Genomic DNA, 14,423 nt, shown 5'->3' on the forward strand with positions numbered 1-14,423 from the left:
ACAGGCCTCCACACTGTGTGTGCAACACCCTTTTGAAGAATGCCGACCGCCAGCTTTGTGCATCACACCAGTATTTTGCTATGTTTAAGACAAGCAACATCTCCTCAGATTTATTTGGCAATGTAACAATGCCTTCTGACGGTTGTTTTCAGGATATTAAGGCCACGGAAGCTTGCTTTTTGGAATATATCGGTGTTGTGGCGCACCTGCCTAATGTGAGTGGAGTTTTGGCAGGCATTTTGCACAGTTGTATGGGAAGGCAGAAATTCTGCTCTGAAGAATGCAAGAAAGCCTTTGTGCACCTCTTTGCAAGGATTCGCCTGTTGTGGCCTATTCGCTTCGTGAACATCTCCTTGGCTAAACAAAGCACCAGAAAATCTGCTGCAGCACGAAAAATGCGGAAGTTTTTGTAACTTTTAGGATTCTGTTTGCATATTTGAGGTCTTGAAAAACTGAGCGCTCAGAAAACACAAACGACAAAAAGACACACATATGCGCAAAAGTAGGCGCTACTTCCATATTTTTGAGTCACGGATACTTCTATAGCTGAGGTCACCATTTTCTGCCTCTGAAGCGGACATGTGTGTGTACTATTTATCTGCTTGTATTTTGTTTTTGTTTTTTTTTCATTAAGCAATATAGGTATGTTACGCTGAAGAAAGCATAAACCCTTCGTGTTATTTTATGAGAACACTTTATAGTGGCTTCAGTGTTTTGTAAATTTTTGCTTAAACTTTTATAAAGAAACCTGATGCTAAATAGAAAATATAGCAATGTCTAACTCCGGTACCTTATGGTTTTTGTATCATTTCCTCTTGCATCCTAAGTGTGCGGTGTGCCGTATTATGTTGTCCCACTCATGGGATGATTTTATATCGGGATACGTGCTGTGAACTTGTGTATAGTTATTACTGTTTTTCTTTTGTCTTTGTATATACGTATGTGCGTCAATGTGCACTGGATTGATACTAGGTTATTAGGATGCTGGCATGTGCGGTCTACTTTTGTATGCGACCAAAAACGTAAAACATTCAAGTTGTGTTTGTACTGCATAAACCGTACGTTTAGGCAACAAAACATTCAAACAAACTCTTCTCTTTATTCTTGTCTAATTTATGTGTACACGTAAACAAAAACAACGTCTTACTTAGAATAAGTAGTACACAAATAGGTGGATGGGCAGACCATCGATCAGAACGCAATGATGGCCGTTCTCATCATGTGGCGGGTTGCGCAACAGGAAAAAGGTCGCGTGCTCGCCATCTGAATACCTTCCACTCGCTTAATTTGACTTGCTGGTGCATCCCAATTGAATTTGGCGATAAATCCCCCCCCCTCGCCACTCGGATCCTCAGTCCTTATCAAGATGGCGTCCCCCAGTGCATGTCTGCAATGCGCCGCCATGTTTTCGTACCGCCCCCAAACACCAGGCGTTCGTCCGGCACTGCGAGCGAATATCGCGTTCCATGGAGGGTATAGGAAGTTTCACTCCCCTGACAGCACCATCAGCCCAGTGAATGCTAGAACTGTGGCGTTTCCACTGTCGGCGCTCTTCTGGAGTTTTCCATGACTCATCCATGTGAAAGGTTTCAGGGGAAAGTGATGCGGGCATGCTGGGCGCCTCAGCTGTGACCAGATGAGTGACGTCATTCAAAACGCAGCCAATGGCGCGCGTGCATGGGTGCGACGCTCAGAATGACGTAGCACAACCAATAAAGACCGCTCGTGACACCATTGCCGCACAGTTTTAGGGGCGAACCTCATTTGGGTGTTGGTTGTTCTTTCCTCTGAAATACTATGTTGTACCAGCAACTTCTAGTTAGTTTTAAGCATTGCTCGCTCGATGGCGTTGTGTGTATATGTCCCTGGAAATATCACTAGATGGCGTAAGTGGCTTTCTATAGTTGATGATTAAAGACGATATATGGCATAAAGACAGAAAGCTGGCTCAGTTGGTGACAGTATACTTGAACATAATTAGCACATAACGTCATTTGTTTGTATAGGTCTGAACGCCCCTAAACAATGATATGATTATGAGGAACGCCGTTGTGCTTTACTCGAATGTCTATGTATACGGAACTATTTCCGGTTATATCGAACATGCTACGGCCGCTTTCAGAATTCGGTTTCGCGACCTAGTGTAAAAATCATAGTGAGATCAAGTTTTGAACACAGGCACTGTACGTGGCAGTCAAGTTTTCTACCACAGATTCACGCTAGTGCTTCACAGTGCTTCAGTTACATGTCGGTTACAGTGAAACATGTTTTAGTTATTGGCTATAGGATCTTAGTAAAAATGTAATAAATATTATGTTTATACTTTCATGACTCAACAGGCTACTGTAAAATGTTACAGGAATCAGTAGGGATTCGCTAACGGACGAAACTTATGTTATGCAGATTATTCCTCAATGATGTGCTCTTAGTTTTTATGCAAATCACGACTGTACTGCACATAGCATGAGTTCGGAAGTCACGTAGGACCATAAGCGACCATTTAGGCGGCGTTGTAGTTGACGTGGGTGGTAAGCCCTTGGTATGCTTGAAAGCGCCTAATGTACAAAAAGGCGTTTTTTTTTTTTCATTTCGTAACTCTTCGCTCCAAGCAAAAGGAACGAGAACAAAGAAAAATGAATGCCGCTAACGCAGCTGCTAGAAGTCTTCTTCGCGTGGTGTCGATTTCCGCAATGCGTTGATTCTGGCGGAATTTTTAGTTACGACAGTCTTCGTCCCCGACATTCTTACGGTTATCAGGTCGAAGATTGATGAGAAACTTTCCAACGTGCGATTGCCACTGCCTGTCTACAGATACTGGTCTCCGAAATTTTATGTTGCATCAATGAGTGGTAAGTTTACTGGACAAGGGTCAAACTAACTTGAAGGATGCTGGTTAACACTCATAGCGTCTCTCACTGCAAATATGCAAAGGTGATCTCGAAAAAAAAAAAGGAAATTGCTTAGGGCTGGAAATGTGAATTTCACTGACATCAGTGTGATGTTGTTGTTCCAATCGTTTGAACGTCTGTTAGCCGATAATTTCCGCAAAACATCCCCAAGCTTCAGTAGTGATTCTCGCAGCGTGTGCTAGCTTTTTTTTTTTCGAAGTGTCTCACATGTATGCAGTACAGCTTGGACAAATGCAGCTACTCGCTACTAAAAAGCCGTCCTTCTGTAGATTATGGCCGAAAACTGTATATTTACGCTGTTTGCGAGCACGGTTAACACACTAAAAACTGGCTGCTTCTGCAGAACGCTGTACAGGATGTAAAGCGAGCGTGCACATGGTAGTGTACTGCAGTGCACACCACGATTGTGCTATGCTTTCAGTCAAGAATGGGGCCTGAAGAAAAAAGAAATAAGCATCGTTGTCGGAGAGGAAGTGCAAGGTAATTCTCACGACATGGCGAGTGCGCACTCCGGTTCGCGCTCTCTATCGCGTTGGCGGTCGGCTGTAGTGCGACAACTGCGATTCAGAGCGGAGAACGCAGGTCCGTAATGGGGTGCTGGAGCCTTATCGCTCCGCCGCGAGCTATAGCGCACCGAGAGCTCTCGCTGTGAGCATATACTATAACATGGCTAGTCGCCTATCACTGAGTGCTCGGTGGAGCACGGCGGGCTGTGTCAGAAAAACAAGGAAAAAAGAAAAGAGACAGTCTAGGACGGGGCCTGTTTTCACCTCGGCCGTTGCTTCTTGAGATCTCTCTTATATGATGTGCCAAACGATCGAATGTGAGCTCTGAATGCCTCTACGAACAATGGGCCGTCTTTGCACTATCCCGGAAAAGTGGTCGCCACCAGGACAAGCGAGAGATGAGAGGTGCTTCATTCTCGTTGTCACCAATGCAAGACTTCTTATCCCCCCCCCCCCCCCCTTTTTTTTTCTTTTTTGGCAGATCACCGAGCTGGGACACCTAGAAGTAAAGAGGAAGTAGAGAGTGTGAGAGAGAACGTCGTCGAGAACCGGCACGTGCATTAGTTTCTTTAGGAGCGTTAGGTACCAGCGCTGAGCTGAGGTGTGGATAGGCCGAACGAGTGGCTTGCGGCATAGTAGATCTCGCGACGCTTACAACGTTCGTTAATGCATTATGTTCAGTAATTTTTTTATTATGTGTGCCCAAACATTGTTTGGTGTTTGCGCGAGGAAAAAAATAACCCAAAATTTAGCTTTTTCTGCGATTTCGTACCTGAATACAACAGCCTGCACACAACATACCAATTACACATACAAATTAAGTGTAGAGGGAAACATAACTGGCAAAATAGTCCCCCTGTAGTGGCCTAGTGTTTATTGTGCTTGAATGCTATTGTGAAGGTCACGTCATCGAATCCTACATGCAGCGGCCGCATTTTTAAAGGCGCAATATACTAGAAGCCCATTCGCTTAGTTGAGAATGACGTTAAAGAACTCGTAGTGATGAAAAGCTTTGGAGCTGTCCATTATAGTGTCACTCGTAATCATATTGCGGTTTTGGGACAAAAAATCCCTACGAAGATTTTCTATCATTTTTCAGCTTGCATCACATTAACTATATGGCTTCAGTGTACGTTGTGATATTTCAAATGACTGCAAGGGTATTTCACCTGCCGGTTAACACTATCTTGGAAATAATTATCAACGTGAAATATACATCTATTTTATTTTGTTAAGACGCCTAAACATACCCTTTCGTGGGACTGTGCCATGACTTCTACCGTTGCCTGACACCGCGTTCACAGTTGGTACACACCAAAAGTATCGACTAAAGGGCCCCAAGAACTTCTAAAAATACTAAACACGAGCACGTTTTTTTTTTCTCCTAGTACTTCCTGTCTCTGCAGTACGAATTCTGCCACCAGCTGTTTTGTTCACAAAACGTCAACGTGCAATAAGTACTCGATTGGCCAATTATCGATTGATATTTGTTTTTTAATTGCCACTCCCCTTGCTTTGCCATTCAGTCGCAGGCCCATTCTGTCTTGTCGCGCTTGAATATTGTGCTCGATAAACTGATTTTACTTCGTTTTCTGCGTTTGCGACTGCGCAAGCGGACATAGCTTGGGGTCGAAAATCGTAAAATACTGACTGGCTCAACTCTCAGTGCAGACATTAGACGCTTTTCATGAAGAAATAAGTGGTGAGCAGGAGATAGCACTTGCAGGAAGTATAATCTAGGTGAGAAAGAAACTACATTCTCGCCTTTGAACTCGCTGAGGTTTAGGGCCCTTAAAACTTGGGTGGCGCATATATATCTGAGATATATCAAAATAATGCTATGCATTCCCTTAGGACCTGCTGCAAAGTTATCACCTGCCGTCGCATTTCCAAAGTGTTTAATTTGACAGCGCGTAGAATCTAGGCGAAATTATCTGCCGCTACGCTACATGCAGGGACCTCTTTTAGAACGTCTTTTAGTATGTCTTTTTACTATACGTGAACTTGACATCCAGTTGCGTTGCGCTGAACACTACGGCGCCGAAAAAATAGCAACAAAATAATAAAAACAGGTGATACAGAGAAGTGTTGGCTGTACCCTCAGGTTTATTTTCTAAGACACGCATATGGGTATTGATTGACCATTGGGGATCTGTAAAGGAATAAATAATAACCACAAGCATTGCGCACATAAACGGAGTTTCTGATTAAACAAAAGCGTTATCTGGCAGACGCCTCTGCAGGTGCAGCCTAATCCCGTTCCACAGTGAATAAGTTAGTGGATGGCGATCAATATCGGCCGCTTCTCTATTTTTTTAGTCAGTCGATTGCTCCTCAACACAACCACTCTTTCATTGTAAACAGGGCCGCACCACAATTGGTACATTGCGCATTCACGTGTCATATTTCAGAAAGGTGATGAGTTGCCACTCAGCACGCTTCAAAAGGGTTCATGCGAGCTTGCATGAACACGTCTTGAAGTCTGGGCGGCGTATTTCTTGACGAAGAAACAAAAACGACGTATACAGCGCTGCCGACACAAGGCACACTGTAAGCAAAAATAAGCCCAGAGAGAAGTAAATGACTTGTCCTCTATCAAAAACATCGGGGCGTGCTCTATAAAGCACGCCCTAATAATAAGAATTCATAAATACCGTACGGAGGGAGTAAACAAATTCTTCCCCAAATGGCAGGGTATTAGGATGCGTTTTGGGGAGTGTTTATTTACATCACCGGAGAACTATAGCATTTATGTATGGGAATAAATTATCACATCCAGTAAGAAAAATGCTGTCAGTCGCACCATTCGCAAGCGCACTTTCTAATAAATTACCTTCGAAGCACATAATCTTGAATCCACGTACAAAAACATGCCATCCTATTTGCGTAATATTAAAACAATAACACTTTTTTCCTTATTGGCTTGCATATGAAGACTGTTCGTGATATACAAAAGACTAGCAGTAGAAGTCCTATGAAAAAACGTCAGCTCTGAACTGAGTATGTAATGATCAATGCAGATAACCTTGAACAGTGAAATCTACATGGCATTCGCTTTCTTTCAATTAAAAATGGAGGTATCCTTAAGCTTCGCTTTCAAGACGTGAACGCGGTCACAATATTTTGTCCTTAGTGTCTACTTTAATCACTTAAAGTGGCTTGTGTCAGTGAAGAGAGGGAGAGAGAGATAAAGATGCAAGGAAAGGTAGGGAGGTTAACCAGACGCACATCCGGTTTGCTACCCTGCACTGGGGAAGGGATAAAGGGAAGAAAAGAGGTTGTAGAGAGATGAGAAGGTAGACACAATCACGAGCACACTCGGGGAGCACACACAGTCTACAGGCGGTCACTCAGGTTTGTTGACTTTAGGTAAATTAGCAGTGCTTTAGTTGCTTTCTGCGCAACTGAGGCAGATACCCAAGGTCCTAGCATCTTCTGCACACAAAATGGTCCGGGGTCAAGTTGATTCAAAACCATCCGGGGCTGGCATCGCTGTGTGTCGTAGCAAGTGCAGCTGCACAGGACATGTTCGATGGTCTCTTCAGCTCCGCAGTAGTCGCATGTAGGAGTGTCTGCCATACCAATGCAAAAGGAGTACACCTTTGTAAATGCAACACCCAACCAAAGGCGGCATAACAGTGTCGCATCGGAGCGGGAAAGTTGTGATGGTAGCTTTAGCTTGAGCGAAGGATCCACTTCATAAAATTGACACCTTTGGAAGCTGGTAGACGACCAGAACGTGCGTGTGAGATCTCGAGCCAGCAGGTAAAGTTGTCTTGCCGCATCATTTTTTGATAGAGGAATTGGGACTACACGGGTTCCTTCATGGGCTGACCGGGCTGCATCATCGGCTAATTGATTTCCGGTAATACCGATATGTCCAGGCAGCCATTGATATATAATATCATGCCCTCGTGCTAGAGCTTCATGGTGGCAATGTCTTATTTCTTGTACCAATTGGTCATGACTCCTCCTACGCATGGCAGACTGCAAACTCTGAAGCGCTGCCTTCGAATCACAGAATATGACCCATTTTCCTGGACGTTCTTCAACGAGATATTGTAAAGCAGCCCTTATAGCAGCAAGCTCTCATGCCGTAAATGTAGTCATATGCGACGCTTTCACAAATGGCTGCGTTCTGCGTGTAATGGGTAGCATTCTTTAAACCACGGGTCGTTATGGGCCTGAAAGTTTTTTGAACTGGCTATGCACATACTACGTGTCCTTAAAAGAGCCCTGAAACACTTTTTCGTGTAACCATGGAATGAATTCACTGGAAGATCTTATTGCCTCACGACCTTAACGCCAAAAAAAATTTCAAGAATCCGTCCAGTGCGAGTGAAGTTTCGAATATTTGTCGCTTTTCTGCAATTACATTCTCTCTTCCTTCGTCCCGACGAAAGTTCTGGGAAGCTAAGCAGGGAAGAATGGCCGGGGCAAAAAAATTAATAAATACGTCACCTGCGCCTCGTGACCTTGAGCACTTTTTTACTTTTTTTTTTGGATTCATGGTTCTTCAGTGTGATCGCACGCGCACGCGTGGACAAGTCTCGGCCAGCAGCGGCGATATCTGTAATGAGCGAGCGCGCCATAATGATACCAGCCAATAGCTCACAGACGGGCTTTCTACGATTGATGTTCGAGCGTCTTCCGTCATTCATCGAGAGAAGAGAGAGCAGTTTTTAGCTGACTTCGATAATTTATTGAGAAATACAGGTCACGTGCTGTGCTATAATATTTAGCGCACGTGTTGTCGGTAGCCTCTACTACCGACCGGCAGGGTTTTCTGACCATGCTCAAAAAGAGGTGCAGGGCCCCTTTAACCGAATAGGCATAGTAACATGCATGCCTTTTGTAGTGAGTGGCCGTCTTTAAACAACGAAGTCGTCAGGATAATCTCATGTCTTGACGCCTATGGCAACATCCGCTTCTACCACGCATTAATACAGTGATATTACATGTTATGCTGTGAAGCATGTATACAAGACGCGTTCGTTTAGCACAAAAGTTACTTCACTGAATTTCGAAGCAGAGGCAGTTATTTTCACTCTACGCATAAGTTTGCATGTCTGTGTGGTGGAACACCCACTTGCCCCGCAAACGCCCCTGGATTTGATCCGGATTCGGTTCAGGAAGTTATCATTTTTTATTTGTTTAATGCTCTGTCTATGTCACGCATAAAATTATTATTTTTTCGCTCAAAATCAATGACGCTGACTCCATTACCGACGCCGACACCAGATTTTTCGCGAAAGGAGCTGTTTAATGGTGTCGCGTTAAAGTGAGGCCGATGTACCTTATGATGTACTAGTACTCCTGGGCCTGCAGAGTATATGAATAACACGAAATGCCTTCGAGAATGCTAATGTGGAAGTGCGATTTGTGCGAGAATGCAGTTGCTATCCTCTTTTTCAGGATACCAAAGTGGTTTTTCAATCTAACAATTTATTAACTTGTGAGTTAACAGAACCTTTTCAGATAAAAAAAGTGAAGAACAATGCGTCGGCCAGCCTTCGGTTTTGCTGCACGATAAAGAGTTCGTTTTTCTAGATTATATTTGTGGATAATATCTCCGCTTTTACTCTGTGTTCCCGAGTTGCCACGGGTGTATATTTTGCCTGCACACGCATTCGTTGGCTTTGATTGCCTACTTATATATTCTTACCTTTCCAATAAATTGTTTGATTGCGAGAAAGCGCTTGTCCTCCCTTCCTTTCTGTTTATTTGTGCGCTTGAACGACAGTTAAACCGTGCGAGAATATTTTCGCGAGTCTGTGTGCCATTTTCTGTGAGCGCTGAAGGTTGCAGAAGGATGTACCGGAGTGGATTGCGCAAGTTGAACCATTGTTACGCAATCCAAACAATACCCCCACTCTCATTTCACAAACACACTTCAGTTGTGGGGTATACATATAGGCACCGCATTTTGACCTCCCGTGTAGCACTGTTGGAACGCTTCTTTTACTAGTATATAAGGTATTAACACCTATGGCGTTAGTTCGCGGTGACGTAAGAGACACTCTTCAACACACATATATTATATTATAAACAAGCGTAATATTTTATGCTTTTTCAAGTATAGCCAGACGTATACTCATCAGCCTGGGCTCAGTCACGTGGGCTGAATACGTGCTAGCAGCAATGTGTGTGAATTCGTATAATGCACTAAATTGTGCACAGAGCCTACGTGGCCGTGCATGGACGCTTTAACGGCCCACATTCAATTACGCAGCCCAGAGTTACTACCTAAGTTTTAAATGCGAAGCATTCATTATCGAATTTCGGTGACTTCGAGCGTATCTATCTATATAGCCGCTTACGTTTGGGTGCTGTCATGGTCAGCCACTCAACTTGGCGTGAACCAAAATTAGCATGGGAAGGTAATATGGTTTGACGAATATGATGTGCTAGTCAAGACTTGATTAATGTCACAATTCCATCACGTACGTCGTTAAACACTTCTTGCCAAACAGTGGCACATACCCACAGGTTGATGTGCTCCGTTCGTATGCGGGCATGTGGCACAGGTCAGTGACACTTAGTATCTACCCAGGAACGACGAGAACACACGTGGGCAATTTTAACGTGTAAGCGTTAAGCACTAACCGTCAACGGTAGCATCGACCCCAACGAACACATAAAAGAATTGTCATGGTTCCAGCTGGAATCGAACCAAAGCATTCTGCATGGCAATGAGGCATTCTACCACAGAGCTACGCCAGGTCTTAGAACTACGTTTCAAATAGACACTAATCTACGTGAAACGTCAATAGTGATTGCAATGCTGCCTACCCAATTTTATAAACATTACATATGTACCCTTTGGTACCGCCGTCCCGTGGGGTTACGTGAATTGTGGTTAGGTGCCAAGCACTGAAGTTGATTTATGTAGCTGTGTCCAGGGCCAGCATCTTCGCGACCATCAACCTTTCATATTAGCTTTTGGTGTTGCTAATACGCATGTCCCGGTTGGCATCGTTGCGCAAATGCAAACAGCTGCTCATATAACCATCCGCAATTATTCAACATATGGCTATGTCTGCAACATTTGTACATATATTCAGCGTCATTTCATGCCGTGTTCCTCAATAAAAAAATTGCAGCATGGTCATCTTCTCTCCGCATTCTTCGCATAACGTCAATTCCCAGGTACGTGTGATCTCCCAAATTCTTTTGCTCATATTTTTGTAGTATCTGATACTTTGTTGCAGTACTACTTTTTTTATCTTTAACTAGAAGACGTTTATTCAAAAAAAATAAGATTTTTTAAACTAGCTGGTTCTTGGCGTGGATGTGTGCCCCTGTTCATGCTTCTACTCTACTGTACATTCAGCAGCACCAGCGAAGAACAAAAGCACACCACCACTAACACGTTATATCGTGAGGCATTACCCAAGAGTACGGCACGTCTATACAGTGTCAAGACGGGACGGTGTCCCAAGCGAAGACGTTCCGCGAACTAGTTCGATTTGATAGGAACGGAGGAACACCACCGTTCTATTCAGGATTGGTGGAACTGTAGGGCAACGCATTACATATAGCAGTGAATAGCAAAGGGAATGGGGTTCCTTTTATAAATGTTCCAAGTTGCTCAACAGGGGTTCAACGCGCAAGCAGCACGTCATGCAGAACATTGCGGATGGCCAACCACGTCAGGCACGGCACTAAGCTGCGCTCCAGTTTTCCCTTCAAGGCGCTCACCGGAGGGGAAGGAAAGTGCGTGACGCCGAGACCGACTGCAAGAGAAAGGGACAATGGATCGTGTAAAACAGAGCTGCTATGGTCAAAGTTCGCCATGGACACAAGACTGTCGTCCTCATTAACCAGCACAAGCCCTCATCAACCTTTTCCTGTTTTCCTTCGCTCTCAGAACAAGTGCATTCTTTTGTCAAGTGTGGGATACAATGATTTCATTGAGCGGCAAAGCGGGTAAAGAGGAAGCAAAGCAAGGGATATATAAAAAAAAACAAAATAAATGCTTGGCGAAAAAAAAGTATCGGCGAGGCGAGATTTGAAACTGCTTAGCCATGATTCGAAGAATAGTGTCGTAATATAAGCACTTGGTTATAGAGTATTTGATGGTATTTATGGAAAGCCCGGTACTTTCAAGGAATTCAATACAGGCTGATATGTTTCAAGGAATTCAATTAACTGATATGTTTATTTGCTCGCATTGTCGCCCAACGATGTACACGTAGCCCTAAAGAATAATCATTCATCTGAAGAGCGAAAACCTAGCAGCATATACACGGAATGAACGAAGATGCGTGGTGCGAAGCGCCGGGGGGTTTCATTGCTAAACCGTGAACTATCCGCAAATATCGCCCACTGTATATACTTATACAAGAAAATTTAACATTCATAAGTTTTAACTATACGTTACTTCGGTTCCCCTTTCCTTATAGTGGCTTTATGGAGGGTGAAGTGGTGGACTGGTGACGGAGCGTAGTGGGATGTTTACAAGGACAAAGTAGTGAGCAGTTTTCGAAGGTGGAACTATGGGCGGTCACGTACAAACAAATGATAGACACAGTGGGACGATCTATGGTTCACTTACATACACCTGGACACAAGTACACGACCATCTTGCATTTCATATTGACTATATATTTTTCAACAGTATTTGCTTTATGGTCGGTGAAGTGGCGAATCCGTGATGGGGCGTAGTGAGATGTTTTCAAGAAGAAAATAGTAGGCAGATTGCAAAGGTGGAACTATGGGCAGTCATGTACATACGTGCAAGAAATAGACAGACCCACGTGCAAGAAATAGACAGACCCACGCCTTGAGGAGCTATATATATAAATATATATATATATATATATATATATATATATATATATATATATATATATATATATATATATATATATATATATATATATATATATATACATATATATATATATATATCAAGGCATTTTCCAGTCGTATACACTGTTGCGGCGGTAACGTTCTATAAACACCCTACCAATTAATGCATGTAGAATTCCGGTTTACTTTCCATTTCTTCGTGTATATGTCTCAGCTGAGTGGCGCTGAGGCATACCCCCACTACGAGAGGTGAAATATATAGCTTCCTTTCTTCTCTTCCTCCTCATCCAAACTACTCTATCGCTTTTTTTTTCGCTTGATAGGCTATGCGTTTCTCTGCAACTTGGGCGCACGCTAGCAGAGCATAGCACAGCTTAGTATAGCAATGTATTGGGAAAGTATAATAAGGGTGAGAAAAAAAATGACGGAGAATGGGCATGAAAACAGAAAAATAGAGAGAAATACAGAGAAGAGAAAAGTAAGAAAAGCAGAGAGAAAAAAACTCAGAAATATGTTACAAACAGCGGAGACTACATTAAGTTGCAAATGTGTTTCTTAGAGAATATTTTCTACTCCCACTGAAATATCGCATCAGCGTTCAATAAACGTGGTGGTATTGTTCATTTCGATTATGTTTCCTCTGAAAGAAATTTAGTTATATAGGTGCATGGGTGGAAATTTTTATATGGATTCTGAAGGGTTGACTGCACCTGGAAAGACCGACTTTGAAAGTATCACTTGTGTGGGTCATCTTGTAAATGACTAGCACGCAAGCTGCAGTCACACATGCTTGTTATACGGCCGGTGATCTCTATAAGAAAATGGACTCGGAGCATTTATCTGTATTCCTTTTACCTACTTATAACCTGGTGTCGGCCAAGCCAGACTCGCTTAATATATGTGGCTTAATGGGGAGGATTGCCACCTTTTCTCGAACCAAAAGCCGGCCTTTCGACGAGAGGGGATTAGCTGCTAGAAGATTAAATTAGTGTTGAACAATCGACGCCGAAGCAGGACTTTGACATGCAGTGACATTTAATGTAACGTTGCTTCCTTGAGCCAAATAAAGCTTATGTACAGACGAAACGGCCCACAGAGCGCACATATAGTCTCCTTGCTGGCATAAAAATACCCGCGATTAGATTCAGACTTTTTCAGATTTTTATTTTTCTTTAATTGCAACAAGAAATATACCTAGTGCAAATGTATAGCAATACCTGATGAAAGGTGTCTGATCTGTACCTGTTTTACAAAATTAGTGAACAGCAAATATAAACAAAATTGTTCGTAGCATACAATTTTTTTGTGTCCATGCAGATTGAAAAAGACAGACAAAAACGTAGCACACAGTGCCTATTAACTAAACAGAAAGAACTTTTGTAAAGAAGTAAAAAATTGAAAAAATTAATGTGGCCAACTGGAATGACGCTTCGTTTATAGCTCTAAAAACCGGCCAATTACGGCACATGCCAACCGCCTACCAGTCCACTGTCTGAAAAACCGGCCGAGCCAGTCTAAAACCGGAAAGGTGGAAATACTATTGATGTGAGCATCAATATTTTTAGCTTATTTCGCTTTAAGGAATAACCTGCACTATATATTTATGTATAAAAAAATAACCGACCGACCACTGCATACAAATGGTTAACCAACGAAAGCTGAAACGTGGGGCCCGAGTGTCTAGTAGTAGGTTCCACTCTACGTGACATTGAAGCCTTTCATAATTACTGGTTACATTTTTCACGCTTCCTAACGAGGTCAGACACAAAGTTAGACCCACGTTCGGCTTCGGTTCACCACAGAGTTAATTTCACATGCCGCGCATGGTGCCTCGCATATTACAGTCATGGAGGAGTATATTGAGTGGTTAAATGCGTTTCGAAATGCCTTAACCACAGTGGTTATTCTCGGACCACAGGTGGTCACGACGTCACAGCCGAAGACTAGGTGTTGCTGGAAAAACTCCCGCCAAAAGCGTGCGTTCGACATGCCGAACGCACTCCGGCTATCATCACGCTGACACTTGTGCCCGCAACGTGCGGCGTTGTTGCAAGCGTTTGACATCGCGAGCTTACTCAGCGGCGTGGTTTGCAGGATCTGTCCCCTACCGGCACTGGCATTCCCGTTTGCTATTTAGCACGGCTTGGAAGGCTGTCGGATAAACGGTACGCTGTTGCTGCCGGCACTCGGCCTC

General features: G+C 43.4%; 1 protein-coding gene across 2 annotated transcripts in view; it reads left to right on the plus strand.

The window, feature by feature from the left end:
* LOC119171487 (uncharacterized) overlaps positions 1–14,423 on the plus strand; it is a 57,369-nt gene that overhangs the window by 5,348 nt on the left and 37,598 nt on the right. The window contains exon 4 of one of the 2 annotated variants that reach the window (XM_075893747.1): positions 3,897–9,111. The exons of the other annotated variant lie outside the window; for it this stretch is intronic. Coding sequence (XP_075749862.1) covers positions 3,897–3,979 — 83 coding nt within the window. The 3' untranslated portion in view covers positions 3,980–9,111. Of the gene's footprint in view, positions 1–3,896; positions 9,112–14,423 lie in introns of those variants that run through there. 2 annotated transcript variants of the gene reach the window in all.

This window comes from Rhipicephalus microplus, chromosome 4, assembly GCF_043290135.1.
Source record: "Rhipicephalus microplus isolate Deutch F79 chromosome 4, USDA_Rmic, whole genome shotgun sequence".
NCBI lineage: Eukaryota > Metazoa > Arthropoda > Arachnida > Ixodida > Ixodidae > Rhipicephalus > Rhipicephalus microplus.